The following is a 24621-nucleotide window of genomic DNA, read 5'->3' on the forward strand; positions in this document are numbered from 1 at the left end:
ATAATATTTTTTAAGTATGTGTTTTTAATTGGGGAATCCCTTTCAGCCCCCACGTTCTGTATCTCTATGCGCCTCCCCCGTGGGAGGCACCAGCAGTATTCCTCATCTCCAAGGAATTTAAGCGGATGATTCTGGGTCGGACTTGCTTAATCTTCAGCATCTGGGGTGCTAGTTGCAGTTTGGTGCCATAAACTCAAGCTGAGGATGCAAAAGTGGCGACCTTACTACTTACTTCCTATTGGGTTCTCAGAGCGCCTGGTTGTTGAACTAGTGGAAACTACCTCCCCAGTGTGTTCTAAAAGAAAACTCCGCGTGGGGGAGGTGTGACAGTTACTTTTAGGGGCCCGTGGCCTGCCAGGGGAGACATCGGCAGGCTTATCGGCTGCAGCTGGTGCTGCGCTGCGGGCTGCTTGCTGGCAGCTCGCCCGGGTGGGCGGCAGCGGAGACGCGCGCCCCTGGCGGCGAGGGCGACGCGCTGGTGGCGCTGGGGCCTGCAGAGCCAGCGGGGCTTGCGGGAGCTCTCCTGCGGGCCCCGGCCCTCGCCTCCGCCGCAGCGGGAGGCGTCGCTGGCGCCGGGCGCGTGTGGGAGGCGGGGACGAGCCGGGGCGAGCAAAGTCCAGGTCTGCACCTCACCCGCCGCGGCCAACACGCGCCGAAATTCAGGTGAGGGAGGACGCGGAGGGAGAAAGGGACGGAGGGAGGGCAGCTGCCGTGGGACCTGCAGGGGAGCGCCCGGCTCTGCGCCTTGGGCCGGAGACTTCTGGAGCCTGGAGGTCCCCCCTCTCCGGGGAGCTGAGCCGGGTGCACTTGGACCTGAGGCTGTGGTTTCTCCCCAGGCTGAGATGGATCTTGAGACAGCGAGAAACGGAACAGCGCGGCGCCTGGACGGCGACTTTGAACTAGGCAGCATCAGGTACACAGGACCGCAGAGCCGCTGGCTTTTCCCGTTATAGCAGAGTCCTGGAAAGAAGTTGAGAAAAATTGGTTGATGCCTCCTTTGGGATGAAGTCTTAAAGTGTTCTTGAGGAATGTCTCCCAGACTCCTTTTGGAATGGTTCAGAGAGAAGAGGCTGTCTTCAAAAGCTCTCCCCTCCCCTGGGACCCGCGTAATTTGATGACTATTGGCGTTGTGTAACATTCATTGTATTTTTATAAAGTAAACATTTCACTCTTTTTAGACATCATCTGGCTACTCGAGTTGGTAGAACTTCAGACACCTGCTATTGATGGCTGTGCTTTGACTAGGGGTAGCGAAGCAAGACCTCCCCTTCTTCCTGTATTTCTCTTCCTTGCCCTAGTCTTCCCCTCCCCCTTCTGTAGACTATTTTCCCCATTTCTCCTCTCTAGGGGGTGACATGGAGAACAACCTCATTCTTCACTAACTTCTGCTTCGAAATCAGTTTTTTTGTCCCAGTTGCAAGGAGGGTGAACCTCGATGTTTCCTCTGCCAGTGGGTCTTTCTTCCTCCCTGTGTCTGGTTCTTCCCCAGCCACAGCGAAGCACACACACACACACACACACACACACACACACACACACACACACACACGCTTTTTGTCAGGCAGAAGGGCCCAGTCAAGTGTGTGCGTGTTTCCTCTTTCGTTGTGGGAATAGTGAATCATTTTTACCCTCAGCTTCAAATAGTTCATGAGGCTATTACAGTCTCTGAGTTCATGCTAGGCCACCCTAGCATGAAACAAACTGACATGTGTCATGGAGTTGTCTTCTAGAGGGACAAAATTTATCAGCTTCTGTAGTTGGTTCTCAAGCTGCAAGGGGCCTGATTAGCCAACTGAAAAATATGTCTATCTGAATCTTAAGCCGAAGCATTGCTTCTGTTAACTGGTTTGGACCGTGGCATCGCCCTGTTTATTCTTAGAATCATGACATTTATTCACAGAAAATTTAGGTTTGTCCATATAGAGTTATAAAAAAAAAACTTATGGATGGTGTTACTTCTAATAGAAAAATGTGGTTTTGTCATCTGGCAATTTAGGCTGGGGACGACTGTGAATCTATTAATAGATGGCATTTTCACGAAGAAGGCTATTTATGTATTATACTGGCTGAGCATACTGACTAGTATTAGAAGGAGCAGTCCCTGAAAAAGGTGTAGTAACACTCAGGGCCAGGGAAGTTCTCAGGAAAAGCTCACAGCTTGTGGTTGGAAAGAAGGAAATGGCTCAAAACCGAAAAACAAAAGACTGACTTGATATTGTAAGATAACACAATGAAATATGAGACTAATTTTTATATAATAATACCAAGGACAGTACATTCGAGGAAAGCTAAGCCCATTTCTGTTAGGGCAGAGGGCTAATATGCCTGTTCTCAACAAGCTGCACAGTGTGGCACATTCTCTTGTACGTATTCAGTGGCAAATGTCCATCTGTTAAAAGATGCTAAGTGTGAAGAAAATTAATGAAGATTGAGAAAACTGGGAGACCACAGCAGAAATATCTATCAATTTTAAGGAGGGCAGTTAGGATAGGTCTTATTTTGAAGTCAATTACTGAGAAAGGGGTAGAAGGAAATGAGCAGAGAGCTTTGGGTATTTGGTGGCAATAATTTAGAACTAAATGATCCTGAGGTGGGGACTGTGTTTGTTGTATTCACAAAGTAGCAGAGAAACCAGGTCTGCCTATCTGAACAGAGTACCGCTGGGAGCGGAAGATGCTGTCATGAAGGTACCCACAGAGCATGTGGGCTCAGCAGCCAATATAAAGGTTTCAATTTCACTCTGAGAAGAAGTAGAGCCATTGTTATTGCCTGAGTAGAGAAGTAGCCTGACTTCTTAAATGATTATATGGGCTACAATTCCCAGTACACTAAAGCAAATATAAATGGAAGTTAAGTGGGACTATTCTAATGGGAATGTAGCAAGAAAAATAGGGAGAAGTAACCAGATCTTAGATATATCTTGAATGCAGAAAAACAGTATTTCCTAAAACCACTCCCCACATCATCCAAAAAAGAAGTCTCCCTATAGAGCAACTTGTACTTTTCTTAGAAAAAGAGTAATTTAAGTGTTTTCCTAAACATTATTACTATATGTGTCTTCTCACTGTGGAGTAACTCTGTGAGGTTGTCTTGACCCTTTCTCCTGTATCCGTGACCTTGTAGTACCTTGGACAGTTACCTTTATACTTGATGGCTGCCTTGCAGCGAGTGTCAAGCCAGATAATTTTGACAATGGTAGTTTTCTTGTATTTACAAATGTTATGATTCAAAGCCATAGCTACTAAGGTTTATGTTCAACTGATTGTTCGTAACAGTTTTACATTTGAAAAATTATATTTTACAGCAACCAAGGCAGAGAAAAAAAGAAGAAAGTGAATTTAATTGGCCTGTTGACACTGGTAAGTTGTGAAATACTAAGTGCTAATAATCCTGCCCTTCATTCAACTTTGGAGACTTGAGTCAGTTGCCAGCCAGCAAGTGCTTTAAGTCTGTCTGTCTGTCTGGATTGCCTCTGCTGCACCTGTGCCTATGGTTTGACTAATTGTAAACAATGGCTTTAAGTCACAAGACAGATGATGAAGGGGGGTGGGGTAAACTGGCTTCTAGCTCATTACTACGCTCACTACTACGTAGGGAGACAAAACAAAAATGAAGCATTTCAAAAACACCATGGAAACCTACTGGCTGCATTCAGGTAAACAGCTGATTCATAAAACCCTGTCAGTAACACCACCCCCAGCCCCCGCCCAACAAAAAAAGTTTAAAAGTTGAAAACAACATTTAAAACAAAAAGTCCACACACACAACTAACTTACTAAGAAATTAGTGAACCTTGACTTAATGATCGAGGATTCTGATTCTGTTTCAGGCCATTCCCAGTGTTTTCTGAAGGTACAAAGGCAAGCCAACATGTTTTTGCTTTGTTTTTTGTTATTTTGAAGAAATCAAATCTGTTTTCATTTGTAATTTGTCTCAGAGAGGCAGGCCAGGAAAGTGTTTGCCTGCCTTGAAAATGTGATATGTTTCAAACAGACAGTCTTTGACAGGGAAGAAAGAAAGAAAGAGAGAGAGGGAGAGAGAGGGGGGAGAGAGGGAAAGGGAGAGAGAGAGAGAGAGAGAGAGAGAGAGAGAGAGAGAGAGAGAGAAGAAAGGAAAGAAAGGAAGGAAGGAAGGAGGGAAGAAACAAAGAAAGAAAGAAACAAACAAACAAAGAAAAAATGTAGTGCATGTCAATTGAAGCCAGCGAGTTAGAAAGCAAATGCACCAATGGCATCAAACACTTGCATACAACAACACAGTCCTCTTGTTGGTCCAGGCCTCTGCAACTACTCTTTCCTCTACTCTTTGTTTTTGCTTAAAAAGTTTGAACAAGAGTAAATTTCCATTCAGTTTTCATTGTGTGTGCTTATGCTGTATGGACTTACAATAGACAGTGGCCCAGGATCTCAACATGGTGTGTGTCTGATGCATGTGAGTGCAGGCATATGGTGCCACAGGACATGTACGGAAGTCAAGTGACAATTTTTGGGAATCTGTTCTCTTCTTTCAAACCTTTTGGTTCCAGGCATTGAATTCAGGTTGTCAGTCTTGAGGGGAAAATGCTTTTCCCTACTAAGCTATCTCGCCAGCCTAGAAAAAGAATTTTATTTAGTGCTGCAGATAATACATATATTTTTAATGTCACTTTAGAATCTGTCTCCTACAGAAAAATAGAAAAATATATATATGAAAAAGTAGAATAATTGATAATTGATATTTTTGTTTGCATTTAATAATTTTAGTTGAAACTGAATTTAAATTTAATTACTATCTTTCATCTGAGTAGATATCTGTGTGGAAAAACCTCAGAACAAAGCTGGTATAATAGAGATGTCTTGTTTTGTTGAAAAGGGTCACTAAAACTAATCTAGATTTAGGGCTGGAGAGATGGCTCAGTGGTTAAGAGCACTGACTGTTCTTCTGAAGGTTCTAAGTTCAAATCCCACCAACCACATGATAGCTTACAACCATCTGTAACAAAATCTGACCCCTTCTTCTCAGATGTCTGAAAACAGCTACAGTGTACTTACACATAATAAATAAATAAATAATTTTAAAAAACCTAATCTAGATTTATGTAGGAATGTATCCTAACTTTAATTTGGATCTTAGAAATTTAAATTTAATTCAACCAACATGGAAAGCATTAAGACTTGCTTCAGTGTCATATAATGTCCTCTAAAAAGGAACACCACAGGAAAATCTGATGATGTGCCCTGGAAGGATGTTGAAAGACCCAATCTCCTAACTCCCTTCACTTAGAAGCCACCAACAGCGGACCTTTAGGACACCAGCCCCTTGTAGCCATTAGGATCCTTTTCCATTCAGTCTTCATGTTTGTCACTGCCTTTGATTTATTCTGAGCTCTTCCTGGTTCTCACCCTTCCTTTTTTTTTTTTTTTTTTTTTTTTTTTTGTCTTCTTCTTGCTTCGCCCTGTGTGTTTGAGTGGAATCTGCCCCTGCTGCCCTTGGCCCTAGATGAACTCTAAAGCCCTTGGAGAACAGTTTGTACTCATACCCAGTGCCTACCATGCTTCCAACTTCAGCCTCACTGGGCAGTGTGAGTCAGTGAGAGATGTACCTGCTCCGCCATCCTGACTCACTGCATACTCTCCAAATAACCATCTCCTGTCTCCAAAGGGGAGATTTGGAGGGAGAGTGAACAGAGTATAAAGTTTAAAAGGAGAAGAGAAATGCAAGAGATGGAGAGGAAGCTGAAAAGGGAAATGTAACAACAAAGCTGTAGTCTAGAAGACAGAGGAGAAAGAACAAAGAGAAATCCACAAAGGAGCCCATCAAAAATATTGAGTAAAAGGTGTAAATTGGAGAAGTTGAAAGGACAGTGAATTACTGTCTTCTGAAGCAGTATTTGCTTAGTAGGTAGGAGTGGTATACTTTGCTGTGATAATTCGTACTTGTCCTGCTGAGCACTAAACCCAAAAGTTTTGATGGTTTCTGCTTTCCTATAACATGATCCTCTTGGGAGGGGGGAGGGGTTTGCTAGTGAGATGGCTCAGTGGGTAAGAGCACTGACTGCTCTTCCGAAGGTCCTGAGTTCAAATCCTAGCAACCACATGGTGGCTTACAACCACCTGTAATGAGATCTGATGCCCTCTTCCTGGTGCGTCTGAGGACAGCTACAGTGTAGTTATTTATAATAATAAATAAATCTTTGGGCCGAAGTGAGCCAGCGGGGTCTACTAGAACAAATGGGATTGACTGGAGTGAGCAGAGGTCCTAAAAGTCAATTCCCAACAACCAGATGAAGGCTCACAACTGTCTGTACAACTACAGTGTGAGCTCACATACATAAAATAAATAAATCTTTAAAAAAAACACACACACACACATGACCCTAGGGAATTCTGCTGCACTCTGTGGTTCTGTGTATTCCTAAGCTTTCTTTCTTTGCTAGCCTAAAATCCCAACTTCCTCCATATTCCCTTATTCTTCCACATTCCATATTCTTTTCCAGTTGATTCTCTCTCATCTTTCAAGATTCTTTATGATCAAAATTTCCATAAAGCCCACAGACAGATACTATATAAAGTTCTTTTTTTGAACTGCCTTTAAAGGCCAATTTCACTCTTTCAAAGGGATCAAACTAAGAAGGTCTATTTGTTCCTGTTTTTAATTCTACTGAAGTAGTATACATACATGCACTATCCTGAAGGGTGTGTGTGTGTGTGTGTGTGTGTGTGTGTGTGTGTGTGGACTTAATGTCGGTCCCCAGCTCACTTTAACTTACTACACACAGCACAACCTCTGGGAGATTAAATAGTATTTCTAAAGGGAACCAAGTCTTTATTACCTTGATTACATTGTAATAATTCACCCAAGTTAAATGCTAATTAAGTAGAATTAGATTGATTTCTTTTTATATACATAAAAATCATGAAATTAAGCTTATAATTATTTAGATTGCAGTTCATATATTCTCTAAGATAAGCACATTTATAACTGTGATACTAGAACTAACTTGAAACAAAAATCCCCAAATGAAAAATTATTAAATGGAATCTTATTTTATTTTCTCTTTTCAGTTCCGATACTCTGACTGGCAGGATAAATTGTTTATGTTCCTGGGCACCCTCATGGCCATAGCTCATGGATCAGGTCTTCCCCTCATGATGATAGTCTTTGGAGAAATGACAGATAAGTTTGTAGATAATACTGGGAACTTCTCCTTGCCAGGTAATTGTTTCTTTTCCTCTTTTAAAAAAATACATTACATTTATCTAACTGGGTGAAAGGTACCAGAAACTAGTTTTAATTTACGTCATCTGTTTGTTTATTGATTTAGAAATCTAGGTGACCCTAAATACCAAAAAGGGAATTGTGAAAGTTTTATAATATTTCTTAAGTGCTCATTTAAATCTCAAAAAATGCATTGTAGTGTTTGACTTTCAAAACAATAAGGAAGTACAGAAACTTTGCAGCTGAATAAAGTGGGATTCTAGTATCTCGATGTAGTGTCTGTCCTCTGTGGTCGCAGGAGCAAATGTTTTGAAACACTTCAGGTAGTTCAGTGGTACTTCTTGGACATGGTAACTTTTGTAGGGTTCTGTCTGGGTTTTATCTTTTTCTCTCTTGCCCACTCTCATCTTCAAAATATCTGCTTTCTATGTTTGATGTTTTGGACCAACCAGAGTAACTAGAACTGAATGTGACACTTGACTAAATATCAATGACCTCAGTATAGATCTAAAGTAATGGAGTCACATGAGTCCATGTCACCTCAAAAAGGGTCACACCAGCACCATTGTGGTAAGGAGCAGATGGCCACACTTGTCATCGTAGTAATTAAATTCAATCTAGAAATATTCCCATGGCTTATCCCAAGCCCAAAGGCTTTGTTCTTCCAAGAGATTAGGGTCTAGGTTGGAAAAAAATCAAAATGAAGCTGTATCAGTACATAGGCGATAGAATACAAAAGATAACAAGAGAAAGCAAATTTTCATTACATATGTAACTGAGTAAAGTACACTACACTCATCACTTAGGTGCCATTATATACACATTTGCATAGATCAAAAGTTGAGAACTACATACTTAGTTGCCATTAAAAGGCATAAAGGCAATCATTTAAAGAAATGTGATTGCTTGAGTAATATAGAAAATATGTTTACATTAATGCTGATAAATATAATGCCTTTCAGAAATCCAAGTGAAAGTGTCCATAGTATGCTACCTGTGCTAAGACAGACTTCAAACCCAGGTCTTTCTAACATCTCAGCTATAATCAGGACCATGCGTATTTTTCCAAGATAAATAATTATGCTTTCCTATGAGGAAAAAAAATCTGTTTCAGATGGATTTGGATTTCTGATGCTTTACTAGTGACCTTAACAGAAATACTGTAAAGATAAGTTGAAATAAGGCAAGATATTTTTAATAGGCTGGATAAATTGAAGGAGGACAAGGTCGTTAATAGGGGCTAGAAAGATGGCTCAGCAGTGAAGAGCATTGGCTATTCTACAAGACCTGGGTTCAAACCTCGGAACACACATGGCAGCTTGTCAGAGGCCTCTAGAGGCACTGTATGTTAGTGGTACATAGACATACATATGCAGGCAAAACACCTAAATACATTAAATAAAAATAAACCTTTATTAAAAAAATGTTGAGCCTGACATGGTGGAGTATGCCTTTAACCCCAGTACTTTAAGAGGCAGAGGCGGGTGGATCTCTGTGAGTTTGCAGTCAGCCTGGTCTACATAACTGATTCCAGGACAGCTGGGATTATACAGAGAGCCCTTTCTCTAAATAAACAAAGAAACAAGCAAATAAACAGATAGATAAAGAAAGAAAATAATAAAATTATTTAAGGAAGTATAAGAGGTAGACATTTTATATTGATTTGTTACAATTACATATTAACTTTACATTTGTTGCATATTAGTTTTACACACACACACACACACACACACACACACACACACACACACACACACACAAGTGTGGTACCCATAATGGAAACACCAATCAAAAATTGATTTCTTTTAGGGTTTTAAAAAAATCAGATTCATATGGTAAAAAAATTCAAAGAAATATTTCTCCACCTTTAAAAGGGAAAATTTTTTGATGCAGTATACAGAATGGATATACTTTGAGGACATTATGCTAAATTAAAGTAGTGGATAAATGATGGATTTCATATGAATCATCAACTTATATAGATTATCTAGAATGGTTAAATTCATAGAAACAGGAATTAGAATGGTACTTACAAGAGACTGGAGAGAGAGATATGGGGAGCTAATATGTAATGGGCATAGGGTCTTTCTTTTTTAGAGTAAAAACAGTTCAGAAGATTGGTTGAACAAAAATATGAGAATATTTACTACTATTAAACTGTATATCTAAAACTGTCATTTCATTCTACATGTATTTTTATTTTTAAAAACAATCAGCTTAAAACAATTAAATTTATTTATCATGAATGATTTTGCCTCTGGATCAAGTATCATATAGCCTTGTTCTTTTAGTTTTTGGGTTTTGTTGTTGTTGTTTTATTTTTCTAGAATAACTCAAGAACTCAATGACTTCTTTGGAGTAGTTTGCTTGTTTTTTACTTGTAACTAATGATGCAATTCCATGGCTTTGAAGTTGAACAAGGCAGGCAGGTACTTTGTGCTAAGGGCCAAATTCAAGGTCTCTCTAGGGAAACTGCCCAAGCAAGAGATTACTGGGGTGGTAGATTCAAGAGAGTTAACAACTCTGTCATGGTTATACCCTTGATTATAAATGCTAAGGGTTTGACTCTTGGCTTTCTGAAACCACATGCTCATAAGCCATATTGCCAGTCATGGAGAATTTGCTATAGAAAACCAAATGAATTTCTCATGAGTAGTTCATTCTTCTTTAGTCTATAGAAATAATAGTCTCATACCACATTCTCTTTGGAGAAAAATGAAGTCATCAATGAACTCACTCCAGAATTAGAGTGTTCATTGCTATGTTTAGTGAAGTAGAATTGAGCTGAAAATCATTGGGGTTGTGTACTTAGCTGAAGTCATAGCTCATCAAACAGAGCTTTGTTTTGCTTTGTTTTTTAGTATGTTATTTAGAATGGGTGGATTCTTGGGCAACTAGATTTCATGGAAGCCAAGTGAGACAGAACTTTAGAGGGGATTTAAATTACAAGAGGCTCTGACAATGACTTACTGTGAACAGAGCCCATCCTTGTCAGCAGAGTGAAGCTACTTCATGACAGGATCGCTCTCTCACAATGACCTGGTTGTGCACAAACTATGAACAAACATTATTTCCGTCCAAAACCTTAAGAACAGAGTCATAGAAAAGAGTTTATCTGCAGAGTATCAAAGAGTTGATTATTGCTTTGGAAAACTCTGTGTGACTATAATGATCTAGAAAATTCTGTAAGATTGCTGCAGTTTCTATGTTGCCTCGTGGTAGACAAGATAAAGTGTGCTTGAGCTCTGAGTTATATTAACTGGCCATAAAACTCAAGCTGCCTAAAAGAAAAAACACCATTTGTTTTGGTGTTGGACAATTCTGTATGATAAAGAAATTCCTAGGCAGACTCTAGAAAAATGGATGTCTACTTACTTTGGGAGTCTAATGTGGTAGTCTAGATGATTTCTCTATTCCTTTATATCTCCTTATTAATCAGATCCAGCTCTCAAAAGCTGAGTGAGCATGACCAAATTGCTAAACCAGTATAGTGTTACTATTTTAAAATAGTGTTTGAACAATGATTGTGGATTGACTGATGGAGTCATATTGGTTACTTAAAACATGATAAATGTTCAGTGGATATAAGGGGAGTAGTGAAGAGTGTGGAAATAACGCAACCAGTCTAATTTTAGTCCACCATCTAGCAGAGGTGGATTTTACAGGATTTCTCTAAAATGAAAAGGCAGCTTTAAGTGTTCCTCATTTTCATGTTATGGAAGAAATCAGCTTAGCAGTCTCCATCCCATCCCAGTAGAATCAACTGAGACATTGTAAATCAGTGAGATGGACTGCTGTGGTTGGGTTTGGGTAAGATCTGGAAAGTATTTTATTTTCAGAGTTCCCAATAACTTTTTAAAGACTATCTATGTGATCAACTGGAACTCTTTATAAGGCATGCATTTTAAGTGGCATCTGACAATGCTGGGTCCAGGCTCTTTGCAAACTTCCAATCCCCTGACTCTTCCCGGAGCCCCCTGGACATGTTTGTCTGACAGGCACCTGGGACACTGGACTTCCTGGCAGCCCTGAGGAGAGGTTCTCACCCAGAATTATATTGCCCTTCTTTGTTGGGACTCATGGGAAGAAGTAGGTAGGATCTGAAATGCTCATAGATTTATATTTTCAGGGCTGCACAGGGAGTGGGAAATGGAGGGCTGAGTGTTCATTGAGTTGTGTTTTCCTCATGGAGAGATTTAAAAGGTAGGGATTGGAACAGAAAAAAATTTAAGATATCACCTAATTTCTAAATTCAGGAGAAATGCCTAGTGATTTCCACAAATTCTGCAGCTTCAAGACAGCTTAGCTGCCTCTCAATCCAGACACAGTCTGATTCTCCATGTCTAAATCCTAGGAAGGGAAAGGGCCCACAGAACTGATTAGACAAGAAATAAAATGAAGAGATTCCTTAAAGAGTCAACAGCTAAGCCAAAGCCTTTCACGTCAGTAGGGAAAAAAGCCACAATAGCACAGTAAGATGAACTGCACTCCGGCTGCACTCCCGGCAACTGACCCTGACTCGGTTTAAGTTTAAAATAAATTTCAACCTTTTATCTTTCTTTGGAGAAAGATAAGAAGGGGACACAGCTACACAGCAGCAAGAGAACATGACCCCTGGGCCATTTGCCCAGGATTAAAGGATAAAGAAAGAACACCCCCTCTCCTGGGATCCTGGAGAATGGGAAGTGCCTGCCTTCTCCTTGCTCAGCAATGCTTCAGGGATATCTTACCCGGGTATTTCACAAATGCTGTGAATAGATGATGCTTAATTTTTCCCTTCATTGTGTGTGTGTGTGTGTGTGTGTGTGTGTGTGTGTTTTAAGTGGAAATAAGTCATCGCCACACAGATCAATGAGGCAGAGAGTAAGCTGAGAGCAAAGGCCACACTGCCAGAGCCTACAGCCCATTTGCTACTTGCTAGCTGTGTGGCTTTAGACAGGTCTATTTCTCTCCGCTTTGCTTTCCTTTTCCACAAAGTGAAACTTTTCAGATAGTCTTACCTCATATTGTTGTTATGAAAGTTAAAGGAATGCATGTGAAGTGTTCAGAACAGAGCCTGGCATTTAACAAGTACTCAACGAACAGTAGTTGTCATTTAAACATGACAACTAAGGTAGTCTTGCGGACATTTTTCATCACATTAGCTCACAATCATTAGTATGGTTCTTCTCAGTTAATGTTGTCGAACACACACATACTCAGTGCTGTTATGAAGCAAGGTACACTGTAGGACTTGACTAGGACTTGACTAGTTAGCAGAGATGCTGTGGCTTATTTCTGAGATACTCAGTTGGAATTTTCTTCTTTTGCAATGGAAGCAATCTGGCCTTTCCCTTGCTTATGTGGTAGGGAAGCATGGAAGAAAAGGATACAAGTGAAAAATTACAAAAGCAAGTCTTTGAATCACTAATAAAATAGCAATGTCCACCAAATCTAAGAGTCTCCATCCATTCCAACCTCTGCCTTTGGTGTGCACCTCTAGGTTCCCACTTTTGGTCACCCATTCCACACTGCCTTAGGAATCTGCTTTGCCACAGACCCAAGAGTGTGGGGATGGGGTAGAACTGGAGCTTGTCTCCCCCACCTGGACCTACACACTTGCAACTGTGTTTCAGTGAACTGAAAAGTACCCTTGTGTGTAAAAAAAAAAAAAGTTTTCCTTGAGAAACTGAACTGCAGCATCTCCTACATATTGTTCATGTAGTAATATTCTTAATAGATTTTTTTTAATTCAGCAATTCCCATTAATAGTCCCTCTTTTTAAAAATGACTTCTTTTGTCTTTATTTAGTGAATTTTTCATTGTCAATGCTAAATCCAGGAAGAATTCTGGAAGAAGAAATGACTAGGTAATTTGTGTTTATGTATATATTGTCCTACTTTTAACTTCCATTTAAAAATGATGTCATACTACAGAGTTGTGAGATTATACAAAACATCCAATTTCTTTCCCTAGTGCCAACTCCTCTTATCATTTGTGCCCCAGCCCCCAGTTTCAAGAAAGTTGCTTTCCTTATGGCCTTTCACTTGCATATGATTCCTAGCAACAGGTATTCTTATAAATGCAACCATAGTAATTATCGCTTTCATTATTCCCATTTTGTCACTTTGATTTCAGCACATCGATGGCATCCACAGCCCTTCCAGTCTTCCTGACAGAAACTTCAAAAGCTTCCAAAAGCACAGTGATTGCATATGGCTGCCTTGGAACCGCTCTTAACACTAAACAGGGTGTTTTGCACACTAAAGCAGGCCACCAGAGAGGCTAATTGAAAATAGTTTGTAAAAGTAGATTAAAAATAGATTTTGGACACCATTTTCTCAATTAGCTACACTTCTGTTCCAAATCTATTTGAATTTATTAAGTTTCTATAGAATTAATTTGAAAAGTTTGAGCCTGCCAAATAGGGTGGTTTTTTTGTTTTTTGTTTTTTTTTTTTAAATTAAAAATATAGGCTGGGCAGTGGTGGTGCATGCCTTTAATCCCAGCACTTGGGAGGCAGATTTCTGAGTTTGAGGCCAGCCTGGTCTACACAGAGTGAGTTCCAGGACAGCTAGGGCTACATAGAGAAACCCTGTCTCGAAAAACAAAAATAAAAAAAAATGGAAAAATTTACACACAGAACCATTTTACACATTTTGTATGTTTACTGCTGTTTGTCATATGGCAGTAGTAGAGACATGTTCACTGTAAGTATTTAAGCCCAGGCTAGAGTTGCGAAAATTGTCACCAACTTAAAACGAACCACTGACACTGTTTTTATGTATAGTCAGTCACAATTGTGTTTTCATTGTACCATGTTTCAGGCAAACAGGTTTTCTGTCCCACAGAATTCATCCTGCCATTTAAGAAGGGAGAAAAATGGATGTGTATTTGTGATAATGTCCTCTATGTTTATGATCTGTTTAGAATATTGAACTGATTTCCAATTCTGAACATTCTCCCCAAAAGCCTGTCTAGCTGGCATGCCTGGCATCTCAGCCCTTGTGACGCTGAGGCAGAAGGACCAAGGGCCAGAATCAGCCTGGGCTACAGAATGAGTTCAAGGCAATCCTGAGCTGCACAAAGGGACCCTGTCTCAAAACAAAACAAAGGGATGAAGTGCCTTCCCAATTCTTTTCCAGATATGCATACTACTATTCGGGACTAGGTGCTGGAGTTCTTGTGGCTGCCTATATCCAAGTCTCATTCTGGACTTTGGCAGCTGGCCGACAAATAAAGAAAATCAGGCAAAATTTTTTTCATGCCATCCTCCGACAAGAAATGGGCTGGTTTGACATCAAAGGCACCACTGAACTCAACACACGGCTGACAGAGTACGTATGTTGTGTTAATGTCACACTTTAATGAGGGAATGAAGCACTGTATGGAAGTTGACAAGGGAAGAGAGCTTAGAAGCAACATTAAATTGCTACTTTCAGCATTAGACATGAATTGAGTATATATCTGATAGTCATTTCTAAAAGTCTCTATAGCTTATGCCACAACAACATGTTTTCCATTTACATTTCTCTCTCTCTCTCTCTCTCTCTCTCTCTCTCTCTCTCTCTCTCTCTCTCTCTCTCTCTCTCATTATTTGAGGACTAAATGCATGTTTTATGCCCATTTATCTTTCATGGAGCTTGCTGCAGGCCTGACAGGTGTTAGACTCCCAAATAAAGATGGTTGAATGGATGGGCAACGATGGTTGCCTTAATTACAAAGAGACTTGCTTTAGTCAGTGTTGATGCTTTGCTTACTAAATGAATATAAGGGCCTATTCTAAGCTGAATGTCCTCCTAGGAGCTTGGAAAATGAGCAAGCAAAGCAAACAGCTCTGTCTTCCTGGTGTTGTGTTCCAGTAGGAAAGATAGCAGATATACCTTTGGCATGCTGGCACATGAGCAGAGGAGGTCAGAAAGGAGAGAAATTGAAGGCAGTTAGTACCACCATGCCTTACCAAGAGCTTCAGCTTTCACTCCGGCAGCTATAGGAAAGTGTGAGCTGTGGTAACATCGCAGGACTTCCTTTCTTTACATGGTCACACTACAGACACGCTGATAGTGAGAATACAAACAAGGGTACAGGTTGAATATTTAAGATACTTAGAACCAGGAGTTGGTTCTGATGTATAGACTTTTTGGATTGTAACATATCTGTATACACTTTACCAATGGAGTACTCTTAAATGGGAAAATCTGAATTTCATTTTTTTTTTTTTAGCATCAGCACAGTATTCATAGAAAGCTTCAAGTACTGGTTGTGGTACTGTATGGAAATTGACAAGGGAGCTCTAACCCCAGCATTTCAGGGAGCTGAACTATGGAATGCTAAGAGAGAATGGTCAAAGATTCAAAGCAAGCCTTGGCTATATAGAAAGACCCTGTCTCAAAAAGAGAAAAGGAGAGAGAAAAGAAAGGAGGGAAGGAAGGAGGGAATGAGGTCAGGCAGAATGGAGGGCAAGAGAAAGTTACATATATGATGTATATATTTATACATATATATGATATAGGTATATGTTGTGTATGTATACATATATGTATATTCTGGATAAATGATGTTTGATTAAGAATGGGACATTTTTGGCCTGCGAATACTGTTTTACTGTCATAATACCTTTCCTAATTCCTTCTTTTAAAGAAATTGATTCATGTGCACAATACTTCTGTAGTAGGATTAACTAATTTCATAGTATCAGCTTCAGTGACATTAATTTCTTAGAAGCATGAGCTAATCCTGAGGTTTCATTGCTTAGTACTTTCATGGGAAAATATCCAAGAGGCTAAGACTCTGTAAAAGATTTACCATAGGAAAGGGCATGTTTTTCTTGTCTATGCATTTATTAAATGTCTACTTCACCTTTCTGACTGAAGACCTCCTGCCTGTAACCACTTAGGTGTGATCTTTTTTTAGTGACATCTCCAAAATCAGTGAAGGAATTGGTGACAAGGTTGGAATGTTCTTTCAAGCAATAGCCACGTTTTTTGCAGGATTCATAGTGGGGTTCATCAGAGGATGGAAGCTCACCCTTGTGATCATGGCCATCAGCCCCATTCTGGGGCTCTCTACAGCTGTTTGGGCAAAGGTCTGTAAAACCTAGACATGTTCATGTGTGCAAACCCACAAAGATAGTTGCTTTGTGTATGCAGAGTGCTGCTGCCTTCTGAGATGCATGCTCAGTGTCTGTGAAAGCCACGCCCAGGAATGTTTCATTCACATAGAGCTTTAATATGAAAATTAATGTCTTGCGTGAGTCCAAACACTACAGTTCTTGCTTTAATCACAATTCTTAGTTTCACTGTTATCTCTTTGAGTAAATCTTCTGATGTAGTATATGAAATGACATGTATGGCTATATTTTACTTTAAGAAAACACAAGTTAAAGACACAGCCCTCCAAATGATTGAACAAATATAAAAGATTTAAATGGGGTAGGGGTATTGTTCACCATAACAATTACATCTCATTCTTTAAATGTTACATACAGATTTTGCATATATGTAATACATACATATAGAATTGTATTAACTGGAGCCAATGCTTGAGAGTTGAACAATTTTGCTGGCTATTCTTGTATAATCTGAGTGTGAAGAGTCACCTAGTTAACTACTTGTATGTTTCTTGTTTTGATTTTTTCTCCTGTGCCATCTTGTTTAACCATTTTATTTTCTAGTAGAATTACCATTAATAAATATGAAAGTATCATTTTCATCATGATTAAAATAATGTGTCATAGGGCTGTGGAGATAACTCAGCCAATAAAGGACTTAACTTGAAGGAATAAAGATCTGAGTTAGATCCCTAGAATCCAAATTGGGAAAAATCCCCAGGTTTGATGCTCCAAGTTTATAAACTCAGTGTTGGTGAGGCAGAGGTAGACAGGTCCCTGGGGATGGCTATTGAACTAGTCTAGCCTAACTAGTGAACTCCAGACCAGTGAGAGACTATTTTTAAGAAAGGTAAATGCTCTCACTTTGGGATAAGATGTAGTATTAAAAATGTTTACTATTGGGCTGGTGAGATGGCTCAGCGGATAAGAGCACTGACTGCTCGTCCAAAGGTCCTGAGTTCAAATTCCAACAGCCACATGGTGGCTCACAACCACCGTAATCAGATCTGATGCCCTCTTCTGGTGTGTCTACACACCAGAAGACAGCTACAGTGTACTTACATATAATAATAAATAAATCTTTTTAAAAAATAAAAATAAATGTTTACTATTAATACTTTTTACATACATGTACTTTCACATACATGAATATGTGTGCATGCTACACACACAGTAGATTATAATATGATAAAAGAAAAGTATAATTAATCCTCTCAGGCGTGAGGTTTTATTTTATCTAACTTCATAGCTGACAGAGAAAAGGTATGAGAGAGATGGAATTTGGTATAATTCCCAAATACACTACTTATAGATTTAGGTCTGGTTTCCCTTTCCCTGCTGACTCCAGTAGCTCAGACCTAGCCTGTATAGGAGGCACATTGAGACCTGGCTTTAAGGATGTGAAGCGTACATCACTAACTAAATGTTTAGATGGGGCAGTGGGCAGTGATGCTTTGTCAGAATGCCTTTTTCCCTTTCTCTCCACGCAAATGTCATGACTGTTTCTCTTCTGCACAGATACTCTCCACGTTCAGTGACAAAGAACTAGCTGCGTATGCAAAAGCAGGTGCCGTGGCTGAAGAGGCTTTGGGGGCCATCAGGACTGTGATAGCTTTCGGGGGCCAAAACAAAGAGCTAGAAAGGTCAGGAAGTTTCTCTGTCTGGTGGTTCAGAGAAGCCACTTTTACATGGTTTCATTCATTCTTTTGTGGTATGTGTTTAGTACTCTCTCTTCTCCTCATAGCAACCCCTCCCCCACGTGCTACAAGCACCCCCTTTACTGCTGCCGGCTGGGGCTTGCCAAGCCCTGACTTGCTATTCTCAACCTTACATGTTCTACAAACTCCACTAGAGGCCTGATGATCCCTAAGAACTTACCTGTCAGAAAAAAATGTTTTTAAATGCTTAAAAGGAAACACAGAGGGTTCCAAACTGGAACCCAGAAGAGAAAAACCCGAGATGTGGATTTCCTAGTCACAATGCAGAATTTTCTCTGGGGCTGTGTGGGTCTTTATGAGAACAAGACAGAGCTTCCCTGCCTTTCTGCCTCGATGCCAGAAGCGCTTCTCCATGGTCACATGTTTGAGGACATGGGCTTAAACCACACAACAACACAAACAATCAGAAGCAACCTCATTGAGATAGAATTTATAAAGGGCTGTATGTGTTTAGTATGAATATCTCAATGAATTGGGGGATAAATAAAGAAGTATATAAATCAGCAATTTTCTCATTAAAACAATTTGCCCTCATATAATTCAAGTATGACCCCATATTCTCTATGTGTGATATTTCTAATACCCACCATTTTCCAAAATACAGTTTCTGAAAATTCTCTACAATGTTTCCAGTATTAAATGCAAAGCTTCTCCAATCCCTCCCGTTTCATTTTCTATTTTTCTGTTCTTCACCCCTCTTCGAAATCAACATGCTTCTGGTTCTCTAACTTCTTCCTTTTTTTCCTTTCTCACTGCTGCTTCCTGTACACAATAGTCCACACAGACAAACAGACCACACTAACCCTCAGTTGGACCTCAGGATGTCAGTGTAATCATGCCGCTCCATTACCCAAGTGAAGGTAATTATAGCATGCCCACTCTCACTGGAGCACTGGGTCACATCGGGGCACATATCAATCTTGCTGCTGCATGCACCCGGAAGCCCTGCCACCCAGCAGTAATGACAGTATTGGATGTGGCACACAGGCTACCTCCTCAGGCACAGCTTTCCTCCACGAATGCAAATGTGATACTCACAGTGGAGGGAAGTACCCCAAAGAGCTGGATGCGGAAAGGCAGTTAGAGAAGCCTTTCTGTGTGGCAGCAAACATTTAAACAACAACAACAACAACAACAACAACAACAACCAATGAAGTCCTAGCCCCTATTTGGTTGAAATAAAATGCAGTGATGTTGCTGGGGAGTTTTGATAACAAGAAATTCTCTAATTTATATGGTATCCCCTCCCCAGAGTTTCTTTGTAAACCCATATGATTTTTTTCCATAATTTTAGAGTGAACATTGAAATTTCTACATTGTTTGAATCTAGCATGGAAGAGTAGAATTGATTTAACTTGATATAAAAAATTAATTCCTTAAACACATTCTGAAGATTTATATATATATATATATATATATATATATATATATATATATATATATATATATACATATTTGTGGAAGCCAGCATGTAAGTTAAAAATATTCAAATACTAAAATTTTCTTCCAAATTAAGATGGTAATAGGATGAACAAAATGTGAGAAGAGGTGATGTTCTAGTATGATAGGAATAACAGGAACAAGAATATCAAATTTGCCAACTATGTCAGTATACTTACTACATTTCATAATTATCTATCAGTCTCATGATTGTCTTCCTAAATAAGCATTACGTAATAGAATTCTTTCCTGCATATCTTAGTCAATGAAACTAAAATTTAAAAAAAATATGGAGAAAGACCCATATCTCTGGTGAGATCCACTTTATACCTTACACCTAGCTTGGCAATTGACAACAGCTTGATTTCTAAAAGACCATGGCAAGAAGCCCATGGCTTATATAGAAGAACACGTGGAATTCTTGTCCTTTACCCAGAAGAGCAACCTGGGGAAATTTTTCTTTTCTAAGAGGGGGAAACATAACCACTAAAACATCTAGAGTAGCCCCCTGGGTTGGGTTTTTTTTTTTTTCCTCTACCTAATCCTGGCAAGAAGATTCTTTGTATCCCAGGACCAAGGTTTCAATTCTGGAACAGCCATGGGAACACTAGTTAGTGCAGTAGAGTTCCAAGGAGATGAGTCAGGCCAGTCAGGAGCAGGCGTAGGTCTGTTCTCCTGAGCACTAATCCTGAACCAGGTCAATTCCTAGGACACTGGACTCCTCGAGACCTTACTACCTTCAAGGCTTTCATCCTTAACCCCATACTGAATAGGGGGTGATAATGGCTCAGGTTGTAAAGTGTTATTCACATTATAACATTTCCTTCTTCATTTCCTGGTAGGTATCAGAAACATTTAGAAAATGCCAAAAAGATTGGAATTAAAAAGGCTATCTCAGCCAACATCTCTATGGGCATTGCCTTCTTGTTAATCTATGCATCCTATGCACTAGCCTTCTGGTATGGATCCACTCTGGTTATATCAAAAGAATATACAATTGGAAATGCAATGACAGTAAGTAATACTGCTAATGGCTATGAGAAATCTGAAATTGTTCTGCACCTACCTTGTCTTCATTTTTTTTTACGATTTATTTTTAGTATTATTTTAAGTTTTGTGGAAGGGTAGGGTATAAGTGAAGGTGCCCGTGGAAGTCAGAGGTGCAGGATCCCCCTGGAGCTGGAGTTATGGAGGTTGTGAGCCACTGTCATAGGTACAAGGAACCAAACTCAGGTCACTCTGAGAGCAGTATGCATCCTTAACCCTGATCCAGCTCCCTATCCCGTCTGCTCTTTTTCTACCTTTCTTCTTTTGGAAGAAAAAGTTGTGATTGTAGGTTTGATCTTTGTTACCCTGTGGGTAGAGTTAGCATCCTAGAATATGCAAGTCAAGTCCTAATGGTGAGTGAGATCAAGATAGTGACATGTGGTTTGACCACTGGAGAAATACAAAGGAAAATGAAACGGAAAACAATTATGATTAGAATAGTGCATATTGGAATTACCCTTATTCTCTTGTTGGCTTAACTGTAGAGGAGAGTTTACATTTATTATTACAGAGAAGTCATTGTGTAAAAGAGCATTCAATTCACACGTCACGAAGGTTTTTAAAATAGAAAAGAAAATTTATTCATTTGGCTATATGAAAATGTAGATATATTTATAGTGTGAGTGTGAAAATAATACATTCGAACTGTACTAATGACTAAAATAAAAACTTTTTTTTTTTTTTTTTTTTTTTTTGAGACAGGGTTTCTCTGTGTAGCCTTGGCTGTCCTGGAACTCACTCTGTAGACCAGGCTGGCCTCGAACTCAGAAATCCGCCTGCCTCTGCCTCCCAAGTGCTGGGATTAAAGGCGTGCGCCACCACCGCCCGGCTAAAACTTTTAAATTTAAATTTCTTACATTCTAAGAATCCATGTCTACTTGGTGGTGACTTTTGGTATGTATTTCTCAGATATGTATGCTTTTCTGTTCCCAAACTTAGGCCATAATATGTAGATCTTTGGTAGTCTTTTCTATAAACCAGTGACATTTTGTGACCATCTTCCACATTGGGATTGGTCAGTACAAATCATTTAAACAGAAATGTTTTAAAAGTTGTACTTGACTCTTTCAGAAAAAAAAATTCTAAATATAATTTGGTCCTTAGACTTTCTCCATGTGGGAACTTGAATTTCACAGTGTGCCTTACAGTAGCCTGAAGTTGGTGAAGGTTGGGGGTGTCAGTAACAGTGAATTCTCCTGAGTTCCCTCTCTTCTCTGGCTGGCATTGTAGCAACTCACCACATGTTTTCACTTCCACATTTCCTCCTGATGTTTTATAAACAAGGGAGGTGGCATTAACCTTTGCCATTAACCCTGCATGATAAATTTGTCGACATTTGTAGCATGTACTATTCATGGGTACATGGATGTCTGTGTCACAGGCAGAAAGTGACTTTCATGATAAAGGGAAACTGGGAAACCCCCTACACAAAGGGCTATGATTTCATTGCAATAATGCCTTAACATCTACTTCCACTGAGAATTTTTTCTCATTGGTCCTGAGATGAGAGATAGATTATGGAAGGCATTTGGGCATTTGGGTTTTGTAAACACGTATGTCACTGTTATTTCAAAAAACATAGATCTATGTAGTAGTTTTACCATGTCTGAAGAGAAAGGAGTAATTTTTCTTCTCCTATATCTTTCTTAAATTACTTATGCATTTAATCTGGTTTTCTGAAACTGTATTGGATTTATGTTCCAATGAAACAGACGTGAAATGTGTTGTTTTGTGTGCCACAGAACATAATGATCATAATTTTATGTTCTATAAATGGATGAAGTGACCAGGAATGGTAGTGCACACCTTTAATCCCAGCATACAGGAGTCTGGGACTGGAGAATGGAGGCTATGAGTTCCAAACCATTATGGACTGCAGGAAGACACCTTGTTTTTAAAATATAAAGTGACATGTTAAACTTCCGTTCATCTGACCATATATAAATCTATAATAGTCTTTTAAAGGAAAACCACATGGGGTAAAAATTTGTATGTTTCCTGTTGAACATTTTGTACAATTCCTTGCAGAGTTAGAGAAAGTGATAAAGAACAGAGTGAAACACTGACGGGAGGACGCCTTCTCCAGTGGCCTTAGCTTCAGAGCTACTGAAGTAGGATTCCGATGTTTTTATGACTAATACCTACATGATCAAGGAAAAAGCAACAAATAGTTTGGCAGACTAAACAAAACTTATTTTTTGATGCATACAAAGGGCAATAAAATAAAAAATAAATACATTTAGATAATGAAGTGCTGTATTAATTTTATAAATTTTGCTCTTTACTGAAGCAATTTTATTTTTAGCAAGATGATGGGGATCTTATCACGCTAATTATATACATGTGTCTAATTATCACGTTTCATAAAAATGTACAAATATTATTTCTCAATAAGAAAAATGTTATTAAGTGTCCCTAAACCTAAACCCTAAATTCAGTCCTTCATATATTATATTTCAAGCAAGCTCTAACTCAGATGATGATGTTCTGTTCCTAATGGTTCTTTATTATTATTTTTTTTTCTTTTTTTTTTTCAGTTTTTTCAAGACAGGGTTTCTCTGTGTAGCCTTGGCTATCCTGGAACTCACTCTGTAGATCAGGCTGGCCTCGAACTCAGAAATTCGCCTGCCTCTGCCTCCCAAGTGCTGGGATTAAAGGCGTGCGCCACCACTGCCCGGCATCCTAATGGTTCTTAACTCTTTCACTCAGGTCTTCTTTTCAATCCTCATTGGGGCTTTCAGTGTGGGGCAAGCTGCCCCCTGTATTGATGCTTTTGCCAATGCAAGAGGAGCGGCCTATGTGATCTTTGACATTATTGATAATGTAAGTCTTTCATTATATGAAAGCTGAGGGAGTCATGGTGGTATTGGCTGAGTATTGGATCAGTGTATTAAGTTATTTAGTAAGATACACTGTAACAGCAGGAAGCTCTACAAGTTTATTTAGCAATATAAAAGCACTGATTTTTCTTGAGTCTGTTTATATTAGTCTTTTACTATAGTGTAGGATAAAGGTGTTTCTTTTCAGGGTTTACCTCCTTTATATCTCATAGGAAGATTATGGTTTCTAGACAGAATTGTAGGGGGATAAGTTGTGATAGGACCAAATTAACAGTGAGTTTTGCTATGAGGTTTGCTCTTCTCCTCTCCTTAAATCAACTACATTGAATAAATTGAACTGATTACATTGAAAATGAAAATATTTACATACTAAAGCATGCCGTTGCATTTACACAGTAAAATTAAAAGTTGGAAATTGAAATTATAGAAGCAAATCTAATTTTGAATTCTAAATGTATTGCAAGTTTACATGGTTCCTAAATAATACTGCGCTCAGCATTCGATCCATCTTCTTGACCAATTCTATTTATTGTTTAGGAAGAAATAAGTTTCACAAAACGCAGAAATACCTGGACTTATCCAGTATGTTTTTGTTATTTGTCTAAACATGTATAACTGACCATTTATAAAATTTATGAATATATGCCAAAAACTGGGAAGAGTGTTACATGAAATAAAATGAATATTCCCTATGCACTTTCAGAAAAAAAGTTTTGGTGAATTACACACATGTATACACACGTATATTCACATACACTTGTGCACTGACATGCATGCAGACATATACACATACACTTACACAGGCATGTACATGTTTACAGATGGCACATATATACACACACATATCCCACATGTTCACTGTGTATTTGCTCACATGAAGGAGATTATGCTACTGCAAGTTCTGTTTTTAGAATTTGATGCACCCTATTCCTTAAAAAATACAATTGCTTATTTGATAAAATAGTCATTGAATTTTGTTTTATTTAGAATCCTAAAATTGACAGTTTTTCAGAGAGAGGACACAAACCAGACAGCATCAAAGGAAATCTGGAGTTCAGCGATGTTCACTTCTCCTATCCATCTCGAGCTAATATCAAGGTACTGCTAGCAACACTAGCTTCCTAGCTTACATTGATCTCTAATCTCCCCACTAGAGTCTGAGTCCTTTGATATTTATGTGCTTTGTCCTGTTGGAGTTAAACTCTTAATTGATACTTTTTTCAATTCTAAATAGAACTTTTTCAAAATTCTAAATAGAATTGAATTATTCCTTTCTTGGAGCTTTGTTGTG

At 39.1% G+C, this 24621-nt stretch overlaps 1 protein-coding gene across 4 annotated transcripts in view; it reads left to right on the forward strand.

Annotated features, from left to right (window-relative positions):
- The first annotated feature begins 345 nt into the window (after positions 1–345).
- Positions 346–24621, forward strand: part of Abcb4 (ATP binding cassette subfamily B member 4) — a 70190-nt gene continuing 45914 nt past the window's right edge. The window contains exons 1-11 of one of the 4 annotated variants that reach the window (XM_031380002.1): positions 346–663; positions 837–913; positions 3305–3359; positions 7044–7194; positions 12988–13045; positions 14322–14513; positions 16090–16261; positions 17804–17928; positions 20286–20457; positions 23200–23313; positions 24318–24428. In XM_031380002.1, the coding sequence (XP_031235862.1) occupies positions 843–913; positions 3305–3359; positions 7044–7194; positions 12988–13045; positions 14322–14513; positions 16090–16261; positions 17804–17928; positions 20286–20457; positions 23200–23313; positions 24318–24428 (1221 nt within the window). In that variant the 5' untranslated portion in view covers positions 346–663; positions 837–842. Of the gene's footprint in view, positions 664–836; positions 914–3304; positions 3360–7043; positions 7195–12987; positions 13046–14321; positions 14514–16089; positions 16262–17803; positions 17929–20285; positions 20458–23199; positions 23314–24317; positions 24429–24621 lie in introns of those variants that run through there. The other 3 variants (XM_031380001.1, XM_031380003.1, XM_031380004.1) reach the window with 3 other exon arrangements.

The sequence above is a fragment of the Mastomys coucha genome, unplaced genomic scaffold, assembly GCF_008632895.1.
Source record: "Mastomys coucha isolate ucsf_1 unplaced genomic scaffold, UCSF_Mcou_1 pScaffold19, whole genome shotgun sequence".
NCBI classification, from domain to species: Eukaryota; Metazoa; Chordata; class Mammalia; order Rodentia; family Muridae; genus Mastomys; species Mastomys coucha.